Source organism: Choristoneura fumiferana, chromosome 11 (assembly GCF_025370935.1).
Source record: "Choristoneura fumiferana chromosome 11, NRCan_CFum_1, whole genome shotgun sequence".
Taxonomy (NCBI): domain Eukaryota; kingdom Metazoa; phylum Arthropoda; class Insecta; order Lepidoptera; family Tortricidae; genus Choristoneura; species Choristoneura fumiferana.
In genome coordinates, this window is record NC_133482.1 from 14,077,431 (window position 1) to 14,091,862 (window position 14,432).

The following is a 14,432-nucleotide window of genomic DNA, read 5'->3' on the forward strand; positions in this document are numbered from 1 at the left end:
CGACGGCCAAAAACGTGAATCAGTTTTTGTTCTATTTTCGATTAACAAATTTGATTGGGATGAAATTAAGAATATGGAGTCTTGGTTTGTAGACATGACTTTTATACGGAGTGAGGTTGTGGATTTGTGAATTGAAATCTCTAAATTTACTGGAGATTCGATGTCTTTCAAACTAAGGTTTACGGGAGCTGCAAGCTAGGGAATCAAAGCAAATTTACTCCTATTATTTGAAATAATCATGTTTTTACCATATGCTATGCATTACAAGAATAGTTTAGGTCCTTGGGAAGCAACGTAGTCTTTGCTGCGCCCGTTTTTAGGGTTCTGGAGCCAAAATGGCAGAAACGAAACCCTTATAGTTTCGCCATGTCTGTCGGTCTGTCTGTTCGTTTGCACGGATATATAGTGTAGTAACGGGCCCCAATGAAAATCTTAATAAAACAATATGTGTTTATATTAGCCATCTTTTATTCTCCCCCTTCCACAGATAAAAAACCTTTTACATCCCAGTTACGTTCCATTATACAACATCTTTCCCTTTTTACTAAAAGGGAGAAAACATAACACAATTAAATTACTTCTAACTGTCAAACATAACATAATTTAATTACTTCTATCATTATAATTATGAACCTTTTATATAATAATAATTATTCCAAAACATAATCATTTAAATAATTAGGTTTTCTTACAGTTCTCTTGGAGACTCTAGGTTCTATACTGATAGCCTCTTGTGTTTGTGTTCCATTAACTTCTGCATCAGGTGTAGTAATATTTATGGGAGTCTCCAAGGCAGCTGTACTTGAATTATCATGATTATTCAAATTTTGATAACAATCCCAATCATCATCCTCCGCTGATGAAGTCTGTGGCTCATTAGATTTTTGCTCTGATGTCTCTGGCACTAATATAAGATGCCACCGGTTTCTTCTAAAGTTACCTCTTTCTGTTGCAATTATGTAGGAACGTGGTTCCTGACATTTTTTTATTATTTTCCCATAAACTTTTAAATCTGTTATCCACACCTTATCACTTACTTCTAAGTCTATTAAATCAGTTACTCTATGTCGCCTATTATAGTTTTGAGCATCTCTATGTTTTTTTTCTGTCATATATTTTGTATGTTTAAATCCTACTCCGGCAAGATCTTTTAACTGACTGGGCGCTATGGGTAGATTGTCCCTTAATTTACGACCTAGCATAAGTTCAGCTGGACTGTATCCTGACTCTAATGGTGTGTTTCTATATACGAGCAGCGCTAAATAAAAATCTTGATTTTTTGCTAACAGAGATTTAGCAATTTTTACCGCAGATTCGGCAAGACCATTACTCTGAGAATAATATGGGCTACTAGTCACAGACTTAAAACCATATTCTTTGGCGAATTCATTAAATTTAGTTTTAAATTGAGTGCCACAGTCTGAACGGACTATTTCTGGCACCCCATATCTAGAGAATGCTTTTTTACACATAATAATAATGCTGTTTTCAGTTAAATCACCTAATTTCTCTACTTCTAAAAACCTTGAATAATAATCCATCATAACTAAGTACCAAGCATTATTGAATTTAAACAGATCTATACCTATTTTTTTCCATGGCCTTTCTGGTATTTCTTCAACTATCATATTTTCTCTGTGATTCTTATAATTTTCAATACAAGTTGAACAACTTTTAACCAAGTTTTCTATTTGTTTTGACAATCCTAGCCACCAAACAGATTGCTTGGCCCTTTGCCTACATTTAGATATGCCTTGGTGACCTTGATGAATTTTTTTTAATATTTCTTTTTGTAGGTTGTGTGGTATTATTAACCTTGAATTGTATAATAGCAAATCTGACTCTATAGAAAAGTTATAACGATATTGAAAATATTGCTTAAGCTCATTATCTATTTTGTTTGTGGTTGGCCAGCCCTTTACTGTATATTCTTTTATTTTTATGCAAGTAGAGCAGCTTTCCTGTTCAGTTCTAATTTTAATCAAATATTCATCTGATATATCCTCACTTGCCATAGCATTGATGTTTAAGTCTTGTTCCCTATTGAATTCTGTAGATGGTGAGGGTTGCCTAGACAATGCATCTGCCACTATTAGACATTTACCTGGAGTGTATAACACTTCATAACTAAAACGCATTAATTTTAATCGGAACCTTAAAAGTCTGGGACTGAGTTCATCTAAAGGTTTTGTATGTAGAATTTGCATTAAAGGTTTGTGATCAGTTTCCAGAATAGTATGAATGCCTACTACATAGTCTTTAAATTTTTCGACGGCCCAAACCAATGCCAAACATTCCTTTTCTATTTGTGCATAATTTTTTCTGTATCCGAAAGAGTTCTACTGGCATAACCTACCACACTCCTGTGCCCTTCCTTGTTGTCTTGCATTAAAACAGCGCCTAAACCATATGAGCTACTATCAGCAGATATTATTATTTTTAGGCTTGGATCATAGTGTGCTAATGTTGGTGCCGATTTTAATTTACTTTTTATTACCTTAAATGCCTCCTCTTGGGCAGGGCCCCAAACAAAAAAATTATGTTCTTTTAGTAGTTCATGTAGAGGGGCCAAAATGTGTGATTTGTTTGGAATGAACCGTCCTACATAATTTACCATTCCTAAAAACTGCAGCAATTCCTTTTTGTTTGAGGGGTTTTTAAAATCACTAATGACTTGAACTCTCTGTGGATCTGGTTTTATTCCCTCTTTGTTGATTATGTGACCTAAAAATTTTATCTCAGTTACCCTAAATCTGCATTTCTCTTTATTAATAGTGATTCCCTCTCTTTTTAACCTTTTCAGTACCTCTCTTAATATACCGTCATGTTTTTCTACAGTTTCTGCATATATTAAAATATCGTCCATATGGAGTGCAATGTCTAAATCCTTGAATAGGTTAGCAAACTTCATACTAAAAAAATCCGGAGCACAGTTCAAGCCAAATGGAAGTCTATTGTATACATACCTGCCAAAAGGTGTAATTATGGTTGTAAGTTGTTTTGAACTGTCTCCCAACTTTATTTGGTGAAACCCGGATGTAGCATCTATTTTAGAAAAATATTTTGCCCCTTTTAATCTACCTAATGTGTTTTCAATCTTTGGTATTGGGTATACTGGCCTCAAAATATTTTCATTTACTTTAGTATAGTCCCCACAAATCCTTACTTTGTCATTTTTTAATACTACTACAATAGGCGACACAAAATCAGTTGGTTCTTCTACTGGACTTATTATTCCTAGACTTTGTAACCTATCCAGCTCTGCTTTAACTTTAGGCAGTAGGGGTATTGAAATATTTCTAGGTGTGGCCTGTACAAACTTCTGTGGGCTGTCCTTCAGTTTGATATGAAATTCCCCTTGAAACACCCCAAGTTCGTTAAAAATTCCCGGGAAATCCTTTTCAATTTTTTCTGTACTTATTTGGCACAAATTACTTGTTGTGCTCTTTACACACATTGAATTGATTGAAACAATTTTCATGCTTTCCAATGATGGTCTACCTAATATAGCGCTCTTAAGACCCTTTATAATATAAACCTTACCCTCATAAGTCATCCCATTATGTGCCAATCTTAAGTAAATACTTCCTGTGACATTTAGCTTACTGCCATCGGGGCCACTGATGGATGCTCCAGACTTTATCAGCGGAAGATTCTTAGTTAATTTGTTTTCTGGAATTGCTGTTACGTCTGCTCCTGTGTCAATTAAAAAGTTAATTTGGTCAAGATAACATTTGTTGTGAAACACATCCACATTAACCATATATTTGTCCATATTTTGACACAAACTAACCTTAAACACAACTTCTTCTTCTTCTTCTTCTAATCTCTTCAAACTCTTTGACCTGCACATTTTCGCATAGTGTCCTGTCCGCCCACAACTTTTGCATTTGATATTAACTGCCGGACATTTGTCACGAGAGTGTCTTTCATATCCACAAAACCAGCATTTGTCGTTTTTCTTGAAAGATTCTTGCTTGGATTTAATCCTGTGTATTTGTCCTTCTTCCCTTAGTAGTTTATTATCCTCCTTTTGAATTTCAGCTTGCTTTGCCATCCTGATTGCCTCTTTTAAGTCCAGCTTTTCATTTAGTAAAAGCCGTTCGCTAGCTTCTGCGTCTCTCATTCCCACAATGAGTCGATCCCTTATTAGTCCCTCTTTGAGTGTATCGTATTCGCATGTTTCTGCTAATCCAAATAAATCTGTGATGAAAGAGTCGATGTTTTCGTCTTCTCTCTGCTTTCTGCTATTAAATTTAAATCTTTCGTACACAATGTTCTTTTTTGGGGTGAATACCTCTTCAAAACTTTTGAGAGTTTCTTCGTAGTTTAGTTTTCTTGGAAACCTCTTTATTACGTCCTCTGCTTTTTCGCCCATGCAGTATATTAGAACGTTCAGTTTCTCATCATCAGTTCCTTTTTCGTTCCCCGACAATAACATATAGCGAGTAAATCTACTCCGCCATTTTTTCCAATCCGCCGCTTCGAAAGAAAACTCGCCTGGTGGTTTAATATTGAGCGGCCTCCGCTCCGAACTTTCTTTTTCTTTCTGACTGTCCATTGTCTTTATTAAATAATTGAATTGATTTTATCACTGCCACCATGTAGTAACGGGCCCAATGAAAATCTTAATAAAACAATATGTGTTTATATTAGCCATCTTTTATTCTCCCCCTCCCACAGATAAAAAACCTTTTACATCCCAGTTACGTTCCATTATACAACATATAGGTCAACTATGCCGACAAAATGGTAGGTACAATAAAAAATTCAAAAACAATTTTTTTTAGATAGACGTAGTGGGGGTGATTTTTTTTTCTCATCCAAACTTGTAGTGTGGGGTATCGTTGGATAGGTCTTCTAAAACCAATAGGGGGTTGCTAAAACGATTTTTCGATTCAGTGATCTGTTTGCAAAATATTCCACATTAAAGTGCAAATTTTAATTAAAATCGAGCGCCCCCCCCCCTCTAAAATCTGAGCCGGTGGGTAGAAAAAATTTCAGGATGGCAGAAAATATATATTAAACTTACAAGGATACCTATAACGGTTAAGTTTTCCTGAGAATTATTAGTAGTTTAAAAGTAAATAGCAGCCTAAGGTATAAAATATACCTAAACTTGGAATATTCCGTACAAAGTGCGAAATCCTTCGAAAAATATTACTTATTTTTATCTATTTTGGGCGTGTCCGACACGCTGTTGGCCGGTAATAGGACGGACTCATCTTTCCGTGGGTGTCGTAAAAGCTAAGGCTAAGACTGCGTTTCCACCAGAGATGTGCGAGGAATCTGTTCATGAACCAATAGGAACGCTTTATTTATCCCCCTCCCCTTTAGGCCGGCAACGCACCCGCAATCCTAATAATGCTGTAGGTGTCCATGGGTGGCGGTGATCGCTTTTACCATCAGGTGACCCGCATGCTCGTTTGCTAGCTATTTGATAAAAAAAACCGGCCAAGAGCGTGTCGGACACGCCCAAGATAGGGTTCCGTAGCCATAACAAAAAATCAAGTAATATTTTTCTGAGGATTTCGTATTGTGTACCTACGAAATCTTCCAAGTTTACGTATAATTTTATACCTTAGGCTGCTATTTACTCTTAAACTACAACTAATTCTACTACAAGCAATCTCAGCCGTTATAATTTTCCTTGTAACTTTGATATACTTGCTACCTTGCTCTATTGGGGGGCACCATAAACAGCAACAAAAAAAAATTGCTAGCACATAAAAGGTAAAGCTGATTACGGCTACCTATACTTATGGATTTGCCACAGGGGTGGATGGCTTAGGGCATCAAATACCTAGTCTTAATCCGGCACTGCCCGAAAGTGATTCTGTTTCAAATTATGAGGTACGTAACTAATTTTCTTGTGAGTGTGTAACATTTTAATCCACTGTAAAAATAAGTCTCACAGTTTGACTAGTTAAGAACGCCTCTGATTGCAGTAAATTAGAACGAGGTGAAATCAAATTAGAACAATGTGAATGCCTTTGAAAACAATTTATTAATAAAAGCTGGCGCTTGCAACTTTGTATATGCGAGTTAGTAGGTAGGTATTTTGATTTGCGTATTTTTACTAGCTTTTGTTTATTGTTTAGAGGTAGGTTTTATTGTCTCTAATTAATTTGAAATCGCAATCGTTTTCAACACTTCTTTCTATCACACGCTCGCTGTAGAACGATGAAAGAAAGAGATGGTGAATTGCGATCGCGGGCGGGCGTTTGACAATAGAGCAGGGATCACCAATTAGTTGCTTCGGGCATCTTCATCATTCTTCAATACAAATTAAATATGCAAATGCTATTTACAAAAGTAACAAGGTCTTTTTTAACATATGAATGTGAATTATTAAATTATCTACCTACCTACTCAATAATACAAGTAAACAGTAACTTGTATTATTGAGTACGTAGTTAATTCAGTAATCCTTGTTACTTTTACTTGAGGGCCACACAAAATAGGTTGGCGGTCCGTATCCAGACCGCGGTCCGCCATTTAGTGACCCCTGCAATGGCTACAGCTACAGGTCGAACTAAATCAAACTCAAAAAATTGTAAGTAAGTAAATATGTTCCATCTGAAACAATTTTTGGTTTTGATGCAGTGTGTACTCACTTAGGTGCCTACCTATTGCATTTTTTATTTTGCTCTTCATTTATAATAGCAAAAATTCAATTTAGGCTAATTGATTTAGCTACAAAAAAATTGATTCTATTCCTGATTATTGTTTTATTTTTATATCATTTAAATGAAATAGTATCGTACGCATTTCAAAAGGCCACTTCAATACCTACTTAAATGGGTAAATGAAAGAGTTTACAGTATAAATCTAATCAGGCAAGACTCAGGCTCATAAAAAACAATTCTACGTGCAATAATCGTCACCAAAGCTGTAACGTGTGCAGGGCACTCAATGTTAAATTACATTACTCTATATAAGTAGGTGTAATAGGTACTCTACATATTTAAGTAAGCACAACTCATTAGGGAAATTAGGAAAATACTTTACTATATCTATAGTTCATTATTATTATATACTGAGCGGCAAAAAATATGGCCTTCAAATGTATGCAATAATAGGTAATTTAGTATGTAGTGGCACTTGTACTATTACTTATTCTGTGGTAGTGGGCCAAATTTTGTGCTGCTGAGTATATTAATTTTCATGACACTCTCGATCTGTCCTATACCTATAGTGACCGCTTTCTTATAAACCTATCGACTTTCTATGTTCTTGTCGATTAAAACTTAGAAATAGATTGTTAACAACTCATGGTGTCATCCATCAGGATGACTGACTAGCTGACTAGCTTAGCTATTGATAAGAAGTACTACAGCAATTTCTTGATTTCAAATTGTCTCTACCCAAAGGTTACCTAAGAGTTGTTAGCAAAGAGGTACTATGTCTTTAGGGCGATGAATAAACCCAAGAAACCGCATAACGCCTAGGTACTGTTTACATTTAGATACGTCAACTACAAAGGTAAGTAAGGTAAACGTCCCAGTGCTCGACACGCTAATGCCCAATAGACGACACCCTGCTGACGTCTCTATTGCTAATGACATAAGATTAAAGATGCCAACTATTGGGACAGAGACGAGCACTCGTACGTTTACCTTATAACACTACGCTAAACTTACAAAAAGACATGCCATGTCATGATCGTATTGTTAAGTCGATAAAGTCGTGTTTAGTATTGTAACTTGGCCGTATCCATTGACATCTATGTGCCATGGCCGTATCGATCTTTTTGCAGTTGACTATACTTTGAATCTCCTAGAATTACTTTTTTCGCACTATCTTGATCGAAATAATGAGTAGGTATTGAAAGTCGATAAATTGAGATATCACTACACTTATAGTTATAGGTACAGTCCCAGCACCAATATCTGACACAACAAGCGTGCATAAATATCTGGTAAGACTATTTCTAGGGCCGGAAGGACGTGTCAGATATTTTGCACGCTCCGCTGTGACAGATATTAATGCTGGTGACTGTACAGCTCAAAAGTGCCACAAAAATTCCACTCTCTTTACGTATTACAGTCCAAATTATATTTTCGACGATGTATATCCTACGTGAAAAGCTATGAAACAAATACGCGGTGAGCTTCAGCCATTTGCATGGATATATATACATAGGCTAACATATATTTTTATACATATACTCACCTCGGACAGTCGGGGCACATACGAGATGTAGGGGTCGTGATAGAACGGGAGGAGAGACGAGAGGTAGTAAACGGACGTCAAAGGCTGCCGACGACAAATTCTGTTAGTCCGGACATTTTGGAATCTCTTTGTTTCAATCCATTTGTATATGCTGGGGTCGTTTTGCCTAACGCCCCAGAGCTCGCAATCGCATTCAGCATCTCTTTCTACCCCGAGGCCGTATTGCCTATCGTTTCTGACGCTCGCGATCGCAATCAAATGACAGTTATAGTATGCTAAATCTTTTATTTGATTGCGATTACAAGCATCAGAAACGTTAGGCAATACGGCATGATCTTATTCCATTTGACAGAAATAAATGGTTTATGCGATAGTGACTCCAAGTGCGATATACAATAAGTATGGCCCCTGAGGCCGTATTGCGTAACGTTCCTGACGCTCGCAATCGCAATCAAATGTCAGATTTCGCATACAAAAACTGTCATTTGATTGCGATCGCGAGCGTCAGGAACATTAAGCAATACGGCCTCTAGTTTTCCTATTTCGCAGTAAGTTGATTGAAGCCAGCTATGATATGTTATATCGCTAGGGAAATTGTTGTGATACAATATTTATGATTATAATCTCTTTATTATATTATAGGCAAACGTAGCGAGCGCCAGCCTTACGAGTGAGCGAGCGAGATCGATCAGATAGCGGAGATGCTGCTGAGTTAGATTGAAGGCGCTGCTGAGCGCAGCCTCGCTTACCGCCCTTGGCCTTCATTAGGTTTTTCAACATATTCTTGTTATAACACATAGGTACATCCTCCTCTAAATAGATTACTCTAATAATATATGTAGTTATATATATTTTAAGATCCCGTTCTGTCTCACAGTAGGTACTAATTCAGTGTAGGTACAGTCGTATTCTTAAACTTCTGAGCAAAAATGTGATCAAAAATATGTGAAAACGACTGTATTAATAACGGCGAAAAAGCGTGTTCAGATATTTTTGAAAAAATATTTGCTTAGAAATTTACGAACTCGACTGTACTAATTTGTTTACCTACGTGATGTTTAGTATTACTAAATGCTGACTCAATTACCTGGCTGGACAATATACCTATGCATTGTAAGTATCTAAATTGTATAAATTAGCCTGATTTCTGGGATGTGTTTTTTTTTCAAACTAAATCATAAACTTAATAAGTATTTAATTAAATAATACAGTTATAAAATATCTTCCATTTTTATCTTTAGTTGAGCCAGGTATAGGTACCTACACTATTATGTATCACGCAAAATAATTCGCCCTTTATTCTTAGTAAGATATAGTTAACGAAGTATAGGTACAATCGAGTTCATAAACTTGTGAGCAAAAATTTGATTAACAATATCTGAACTCGACTTTATTATTAACGGCGTAGAAGCGTGTTCAATTATTTTTGATCAAATTATTGCTTACAAGTTTATGAACTTGACTTTACTATGGTTCATCAATTGCTATATTTATATCCCTAGTGATAAAACTATCACGGCTTTAACCATGTTTCTGCGACAGATTTAGGTACCTACCTAGTAAATCGTTGTTTTACCTAACCAGTAGAATTTTTTGTTAAAAGATGTATGTACTTTTACAGTAATTTCTTCCAAATTCAGAATATACTGACGTGAATTTAATTTGGCGATTTACTAATTTTCAGTGTGGTATAGACGGTCAAATAATAGACGTTATATTGTGACAGGAATATCGTAAAACTTTTTTGCTCATTTCTCAAACATTAAATGGCCAATTTTCTTTGTTATGAAATCACAAGGAATGTGTTTATGTGTGCTTGTGCTAATTTGAGTCTAAAATTAGTTTGACAAGTAATTGAAAAGTGTTATAGAATAGTACATAACAGATAAATCTCAGTGACATTATTCAGTAGAATTGTACCTACACTTATGAATGATTGTGTTTGCTTAGGGCCGCCAAACTTATTCGCTATCAGCAATTAATTAATTGCCCTAGACTAGAACGTCTTCGGTATAAAAACAATTTTCCTATGATTTTATCCATTATATCTACGCATTTCTGCAGATTTTCTTGTATAGGTAAGGTAAATGTCCGAGTGCTCAACACGCTATTCGCTATAATGTCCAATAGATGACACCTTGCTGCCATCTCTATTGCTAACGGCATAAATTTAAAGGCTGCAAATATTAGGCCAGTGTCAAGCACTCCTACGTTTACCTAAACCGTTGTTATTTTCAATAAACAACAAGAACATATCCAAACGATATAGAATTTAGATAAATTAAAAAAGATTTGGAAAACAGACTTGTTAGTAAAGTTTAAGGACCATCCATTGATCCTTTGCTCCCGTTCCTGGGTATTGTACACTTCAAAGAAAGATACATCTATTAAAAATGCAAGCTTTATTAAAAATTCAGTCTAAATCATATAGCTTAAAATAAAAATGATTATACACTAAAATAAAAAAAAAAACATCCAAAAAAGCTAATTACGAGAACGATTCACGTCTACTTGCTTAACAATTAAAGTAGAGCGATCACATTGCGTTAGCGAATACTGATTAGAGGCTGAGGGGGATTAGGGAGTTCGAGGGGGAAGGGGAGCCGGGCGCTAGACGCGGTGCGAGTAGTGACGGTAGGTGGTGCCGTAGGGCAGGCGGCCGCTGGTGGTCGACGAGTAGGAGTAGCCTCCGGGGCCTCCCAGGCTGCTGCTGCGCTCCGTAGAGTAGCTGTACCCGCCGGGGCCGCTGCCAGTGCGGCGCTCCGTTGACGTGGAGTAGGAGCTCCGCTGGGGCAAGCCGCCGGCGCCGGAACGCTCCGATGAACTCGAGTACGAGTAAGAGTACTGCTCCTCGGCGCGGCGTGGAAGCGGGTCGCGGTCCACCACCACGTAGTGTCGCGGCGTCTGCAACAACCGTGCCCTTAGCACCACCGCGCCTCACCCCCCTCGCACCAGCCCGACCCAACGACTCTACCGATCCATATCGTTTCCGCCGCGATTCGAGGACCTAGACGCCTAATCGATCTCACCTTCCGCCATGCCGGCATTCCTGATAGTGATCTATCCCTTGCGGTCGTCGTTGGACCCGTCTATGCAAGCACCTCTTGGGCACCAAGAAATATGGAATGGGAAATTGAAAGTGGTCGGCTTCACGACAAAAATATAGTATTCTGTGTAAGATGGGTATAATACCCATGAGCCCTAATTGGATAGACGGTAGATACTGGTCATTCAATTTCTTCGGCGCGTATCACCCTATGGGCCCCGAAGACTACGAGTACCCCTTCAACCACATCTAATTTTGAGCAAACTTCGACCGGAGCGGACGAAGGGTTAACTACAAAAGCGAAAGCGACACAAATTTTCTCCAGCGCCTCGTTCAGTAGGACGCGTAGTTAGAGTAGTAGACGTGTCTGCGCGGCGCGTGCAGCGGGGAGCCGTGCGCGTGCGCCAGCGCCACGTCCATGTGGTCGCGCGGCGTGCCCAGCGGGTCGGCCTCGAACGCGCGCTCGCGCTGCCCCACGGTGGCCAGCACGCGCGCGCGCGTCTGCTCGCGCGGCGACACGTACGGCGCTAGCTCCCGCAGCCGGCTCTCGGGCGCCGGCGCGATGGCCGCGCGCGCCACCGGGTCCAGGATGCTGGGCCGCGCTCCGGCGCGCGCGTGCCGCCCGAACGCCGTCACCGGGTCCGGTACCAGACTCGGCCGCGGTACGTACGGCACCTTCTCCCAGTCCCCGATCGTCGGCCGCTGCAAGCGGAGAAGTCGCCGTTAGTCGGCCGCGCCTCCAGCCGCGGCTATATTTGGCGCGCCCGATAGCTTCGCTCTCCGACTCCGTTTCACGAACTGACCCACTTGCGGAATGCCGAGACGATTCCCTAACGCTACCGAACGCGAACGGAACGACTCCTAACCTAGGGCACTTAATGAAAGCAATCAGGAATGTTTATAAGCGGTTCGGTTGGCGATATAACTGTTCGACATGTTATCCCTAGCGCTGGACGGGCGTTATTTTAAAAGTGGTTGAAGATTAGAGAGTGAGAGTTTCGGGTCGAGCTGGTGCGAGGGGCCGGCTCCCGGGAGAGAGAGTGGAGCGAGAGGTGCGCTCAGATCAGAGGTGTGCGCGGCGGCCCGGCGACAGGCCGCCGCGGGGTGCGTGTTAGGTGGACGAGGACTCACCGTCAGGCTGCTGTAGGTGGACGACGGCCTGTAGGGGCGGCGGGTGGTGTAAAAGTCACTTTCGTAAACCATGGTTGCTGATTCGGTATCGTTCGGGTGTGACTCGCGGCGGTCGGCTCTCGACTGAGGCGCTCCGCCGCGCCCGAAGGGACGCCGCGCCGCCGTTATATTTAGACCACTGTCATTGCAATTTTCACGTCACTCTCGCGCTTTTACTCAAATTTTATAAAACCTAATATCATGAAGTCACAAGGGACCCGACAAATGGGTTAAGGATACTCGTATTGGCGATGGAATGCACAATGCAGACGCTCAGAATAACCTGCCGTTTGTTTATCACGTGAATCATGGAATAATTTTGCTTCCAGAAGCCACAGAAGGTTGAAAGTAGGAGTGTGACTATTTTTGTTTGTTGTGATTCAAAATCTCACAACGACGTAGTTCAAGCTCATTCAGCTAACTACCTACTCAGTTTATGATATGACCTTGCACTGCAAACTGCAACTACTAAACATGTCTATTACTTCAGTACCTACTATCTATATGATGCGTCTATTTTTTCCGCATAGGTAGTATGTACAGTCAAGGGCAAAGATATCGACACGGCCAAAGTTGCAAAAATATGTATACACGGCCATAATGTTAAGTGCATAAAGTCGTGTAAGTATACATATTTTTGTAACTTTGGCCGTGTCGATATCTTTGCCCTTGACTGTAGGTATAGTATAGGTATACCTATGCATGTAACATTTCAATTTGCGGAGGATCGTGTCAGAAAACTATACTAATTTACAATAATAGACCGGGTGTGAGTTTGTTTCCATGGAGGAAGGTTGTTCAAATACGTCCCATCAGCTGTAGTAAGTACCTACTTAATTATCAGCAGCGACTTATTCTGTACAGAATTCAAATATGTGGCGAGGTTCTTTATCTCTTTCACCGAAAGAAGCAAAAAAATTCCGATAGATCGCACAAAAGTTCCGAATATTTTAAACCTTAATCCCTATTTCTGCTATTAAGAGTTGATTTACAAAATCGCTGATACACTTTATTCTTTATTTTTAATTGTTGTCGTTCCATTACAATATTTCACATCCGTTTTACCCGTTCAGGATGATTCTCGCGACAAAATCTATCCTATATCCTTCCAGGCTCTAAAATACGTCCACTCCACATCTTTCACAGAAATTGGTACGGCGGTAAGGGCTTACGTACAGTCGAGTTCATAAACTTGTGAGCAGAAATTTGTTCAAAAATATCTGAACACGACTCTGTTGTTAGCGCATTGTCTCCACACCGCTGCTTAAAATACGGAATCGCAGTAACGTGTCGTAAACACCAGGTCTTTACCGAACAAAAGTCGTGACGTTTACGGCACGTCCCGGGCACGTCACTGCGATTCCGCACCGTTTGCGTATTTTAAGCAGCGGTGTGGAGAGCATGCAAAAAAAAACGGTGCGCATACGATGCGTCACTGCGATTCCGTAATCCGTACTGTCACCGTTTTTAAGCAGCGGATTGGCCGCACCTTTAGGCTGCTAGAACCGTACCTACTACGTATTCTAAAACTCATCATCATCCCTGCCTATACGTCCCACAGCTGGGCACAGGCCTTAATCTCAGAATGAAAAGCAGTGGCGCAGTGTAGTGGGGGCGACGTAATAAATAATACTGAATACTGAATAATATTATACTTCATATTCATTTACACTTGTTCGTAAATTGTCGTAACATGCAGGCTAACTTGGTTGCAATCATTTCCCCTATATATCTAAAACCCAAGGACCTCTTTTTACCCGACTGCGAAGAAGGAGGGTTAATGCGTATTTCATCTAACGCCTAAGGGCGTTAAGAGTTTGATGTGTGTAGGTACTGCAGCCGAGCGTGCAGCTTTAGGCACATTAGGCACCTGTTGCGGGGTAGCGGGGGTGCTGGCACTTTTGTGCGGGTTTCCTCACGATGTTTTCCTCGCACATGAATTTCGCAAAACTCAGAAGTGCGAGCCGGGGTTTGAACCCACGATACTGTACTGGCGAGGCCATAGGGCCCATATGTCAAACCTGTCGCGAGCTGAGTGTCG

General features: G+C 39.9%; 2 protein-coding genes across 3 annotated transcripts; both read right to left on the reverse strand.

Annotated features, from left to right (window-relative positions):
• Window positions 1–10: 10 nt before the first annotated feature.
• LOC141432849 (uncharacterized) lies at window positions 11–7,693 on the reverse strand. The gene is made up of 2 exons (XM_074094648.1): window positions 3,794–7,693; window positions 11–3,696 (listed from the first exon to the last, which is right to left on the reverse strand). Exons 1-2 carry the CDS (start codon window positions 4,559–4,561, stop codon window positions 3,685–3,687), a joined length of 780 nt encoding a protein of 259 aa, XP_073950749.1. The 5' UTR covers window positions 4,562–7,693; the 3' UTR covers window positions 11–3,684.
• Window positions 7,694–10,560: 2,867 nt separating this feature from the next.
• On the reverse strand, window positions 10,561–12,685 carry LOC141432851 (protein anoxia up-regulated-like). 2 transcript variants are annotated; one of them, XM_074094650.1, is made up of 2 exons: window positions 12,353–12,498; window positions 10,561–11,079 (listed from the first exon to the last, which is right to left on the reverse strand). In XM_074094650.1, the coding sequence occupies exons 1-2, from the start codon at window positions 12,422–12,424 to the stop codon at window positions 10,786–10,788; spliced, it is 366 nt and encodes a 121-aa protein (XP_073950751.1). In that variant the 5' UTR covers window positions 12,425–12,498; the 3' UTR covers window positions 10,561–10,785. The 2 variants fall into 2 exon arrangements, with proteins under 2 accessions (XP_073950751.1, XP_073950750.1); XM_074094649.1 differs by lacking the exon at window positions 10,561–11,079 and adding an exon at window positions 11,086–11,923 and having other exon boundaries at window positions 12,353–12,685.
• Between the last annotated feature and the right edge of the window lie 1,747 nt (window positions 12,686–14,432).

What these genes read in the sequence shown, in the direction of transcription:
- LOC141432849 (XM_074094648.1), bottom strand. Translation starts at nt 4,561, where the DNA reads ATGGACAGTCAGAAAGAAAAAGAAAGTTCGGAGCGGAGGCCGCTCAAT.
- LOC141432851 (XM_074094649.1), bottom strand. Translation starts at nt 12,424, where the DNA reads ATGGTTTACGAAAGTGACTTTTACACCACCCGCCGCCCCTACAGGCCG. An exon ending in CCACCTACAGCAGCCTGACG is followed by an intron (nt 11,924 to 12,352) that starts GTGAGTCCTCGT and finishes CTCCGCTTGCAG; the next exon opens with CGGCCGACGATCGGGGACTG.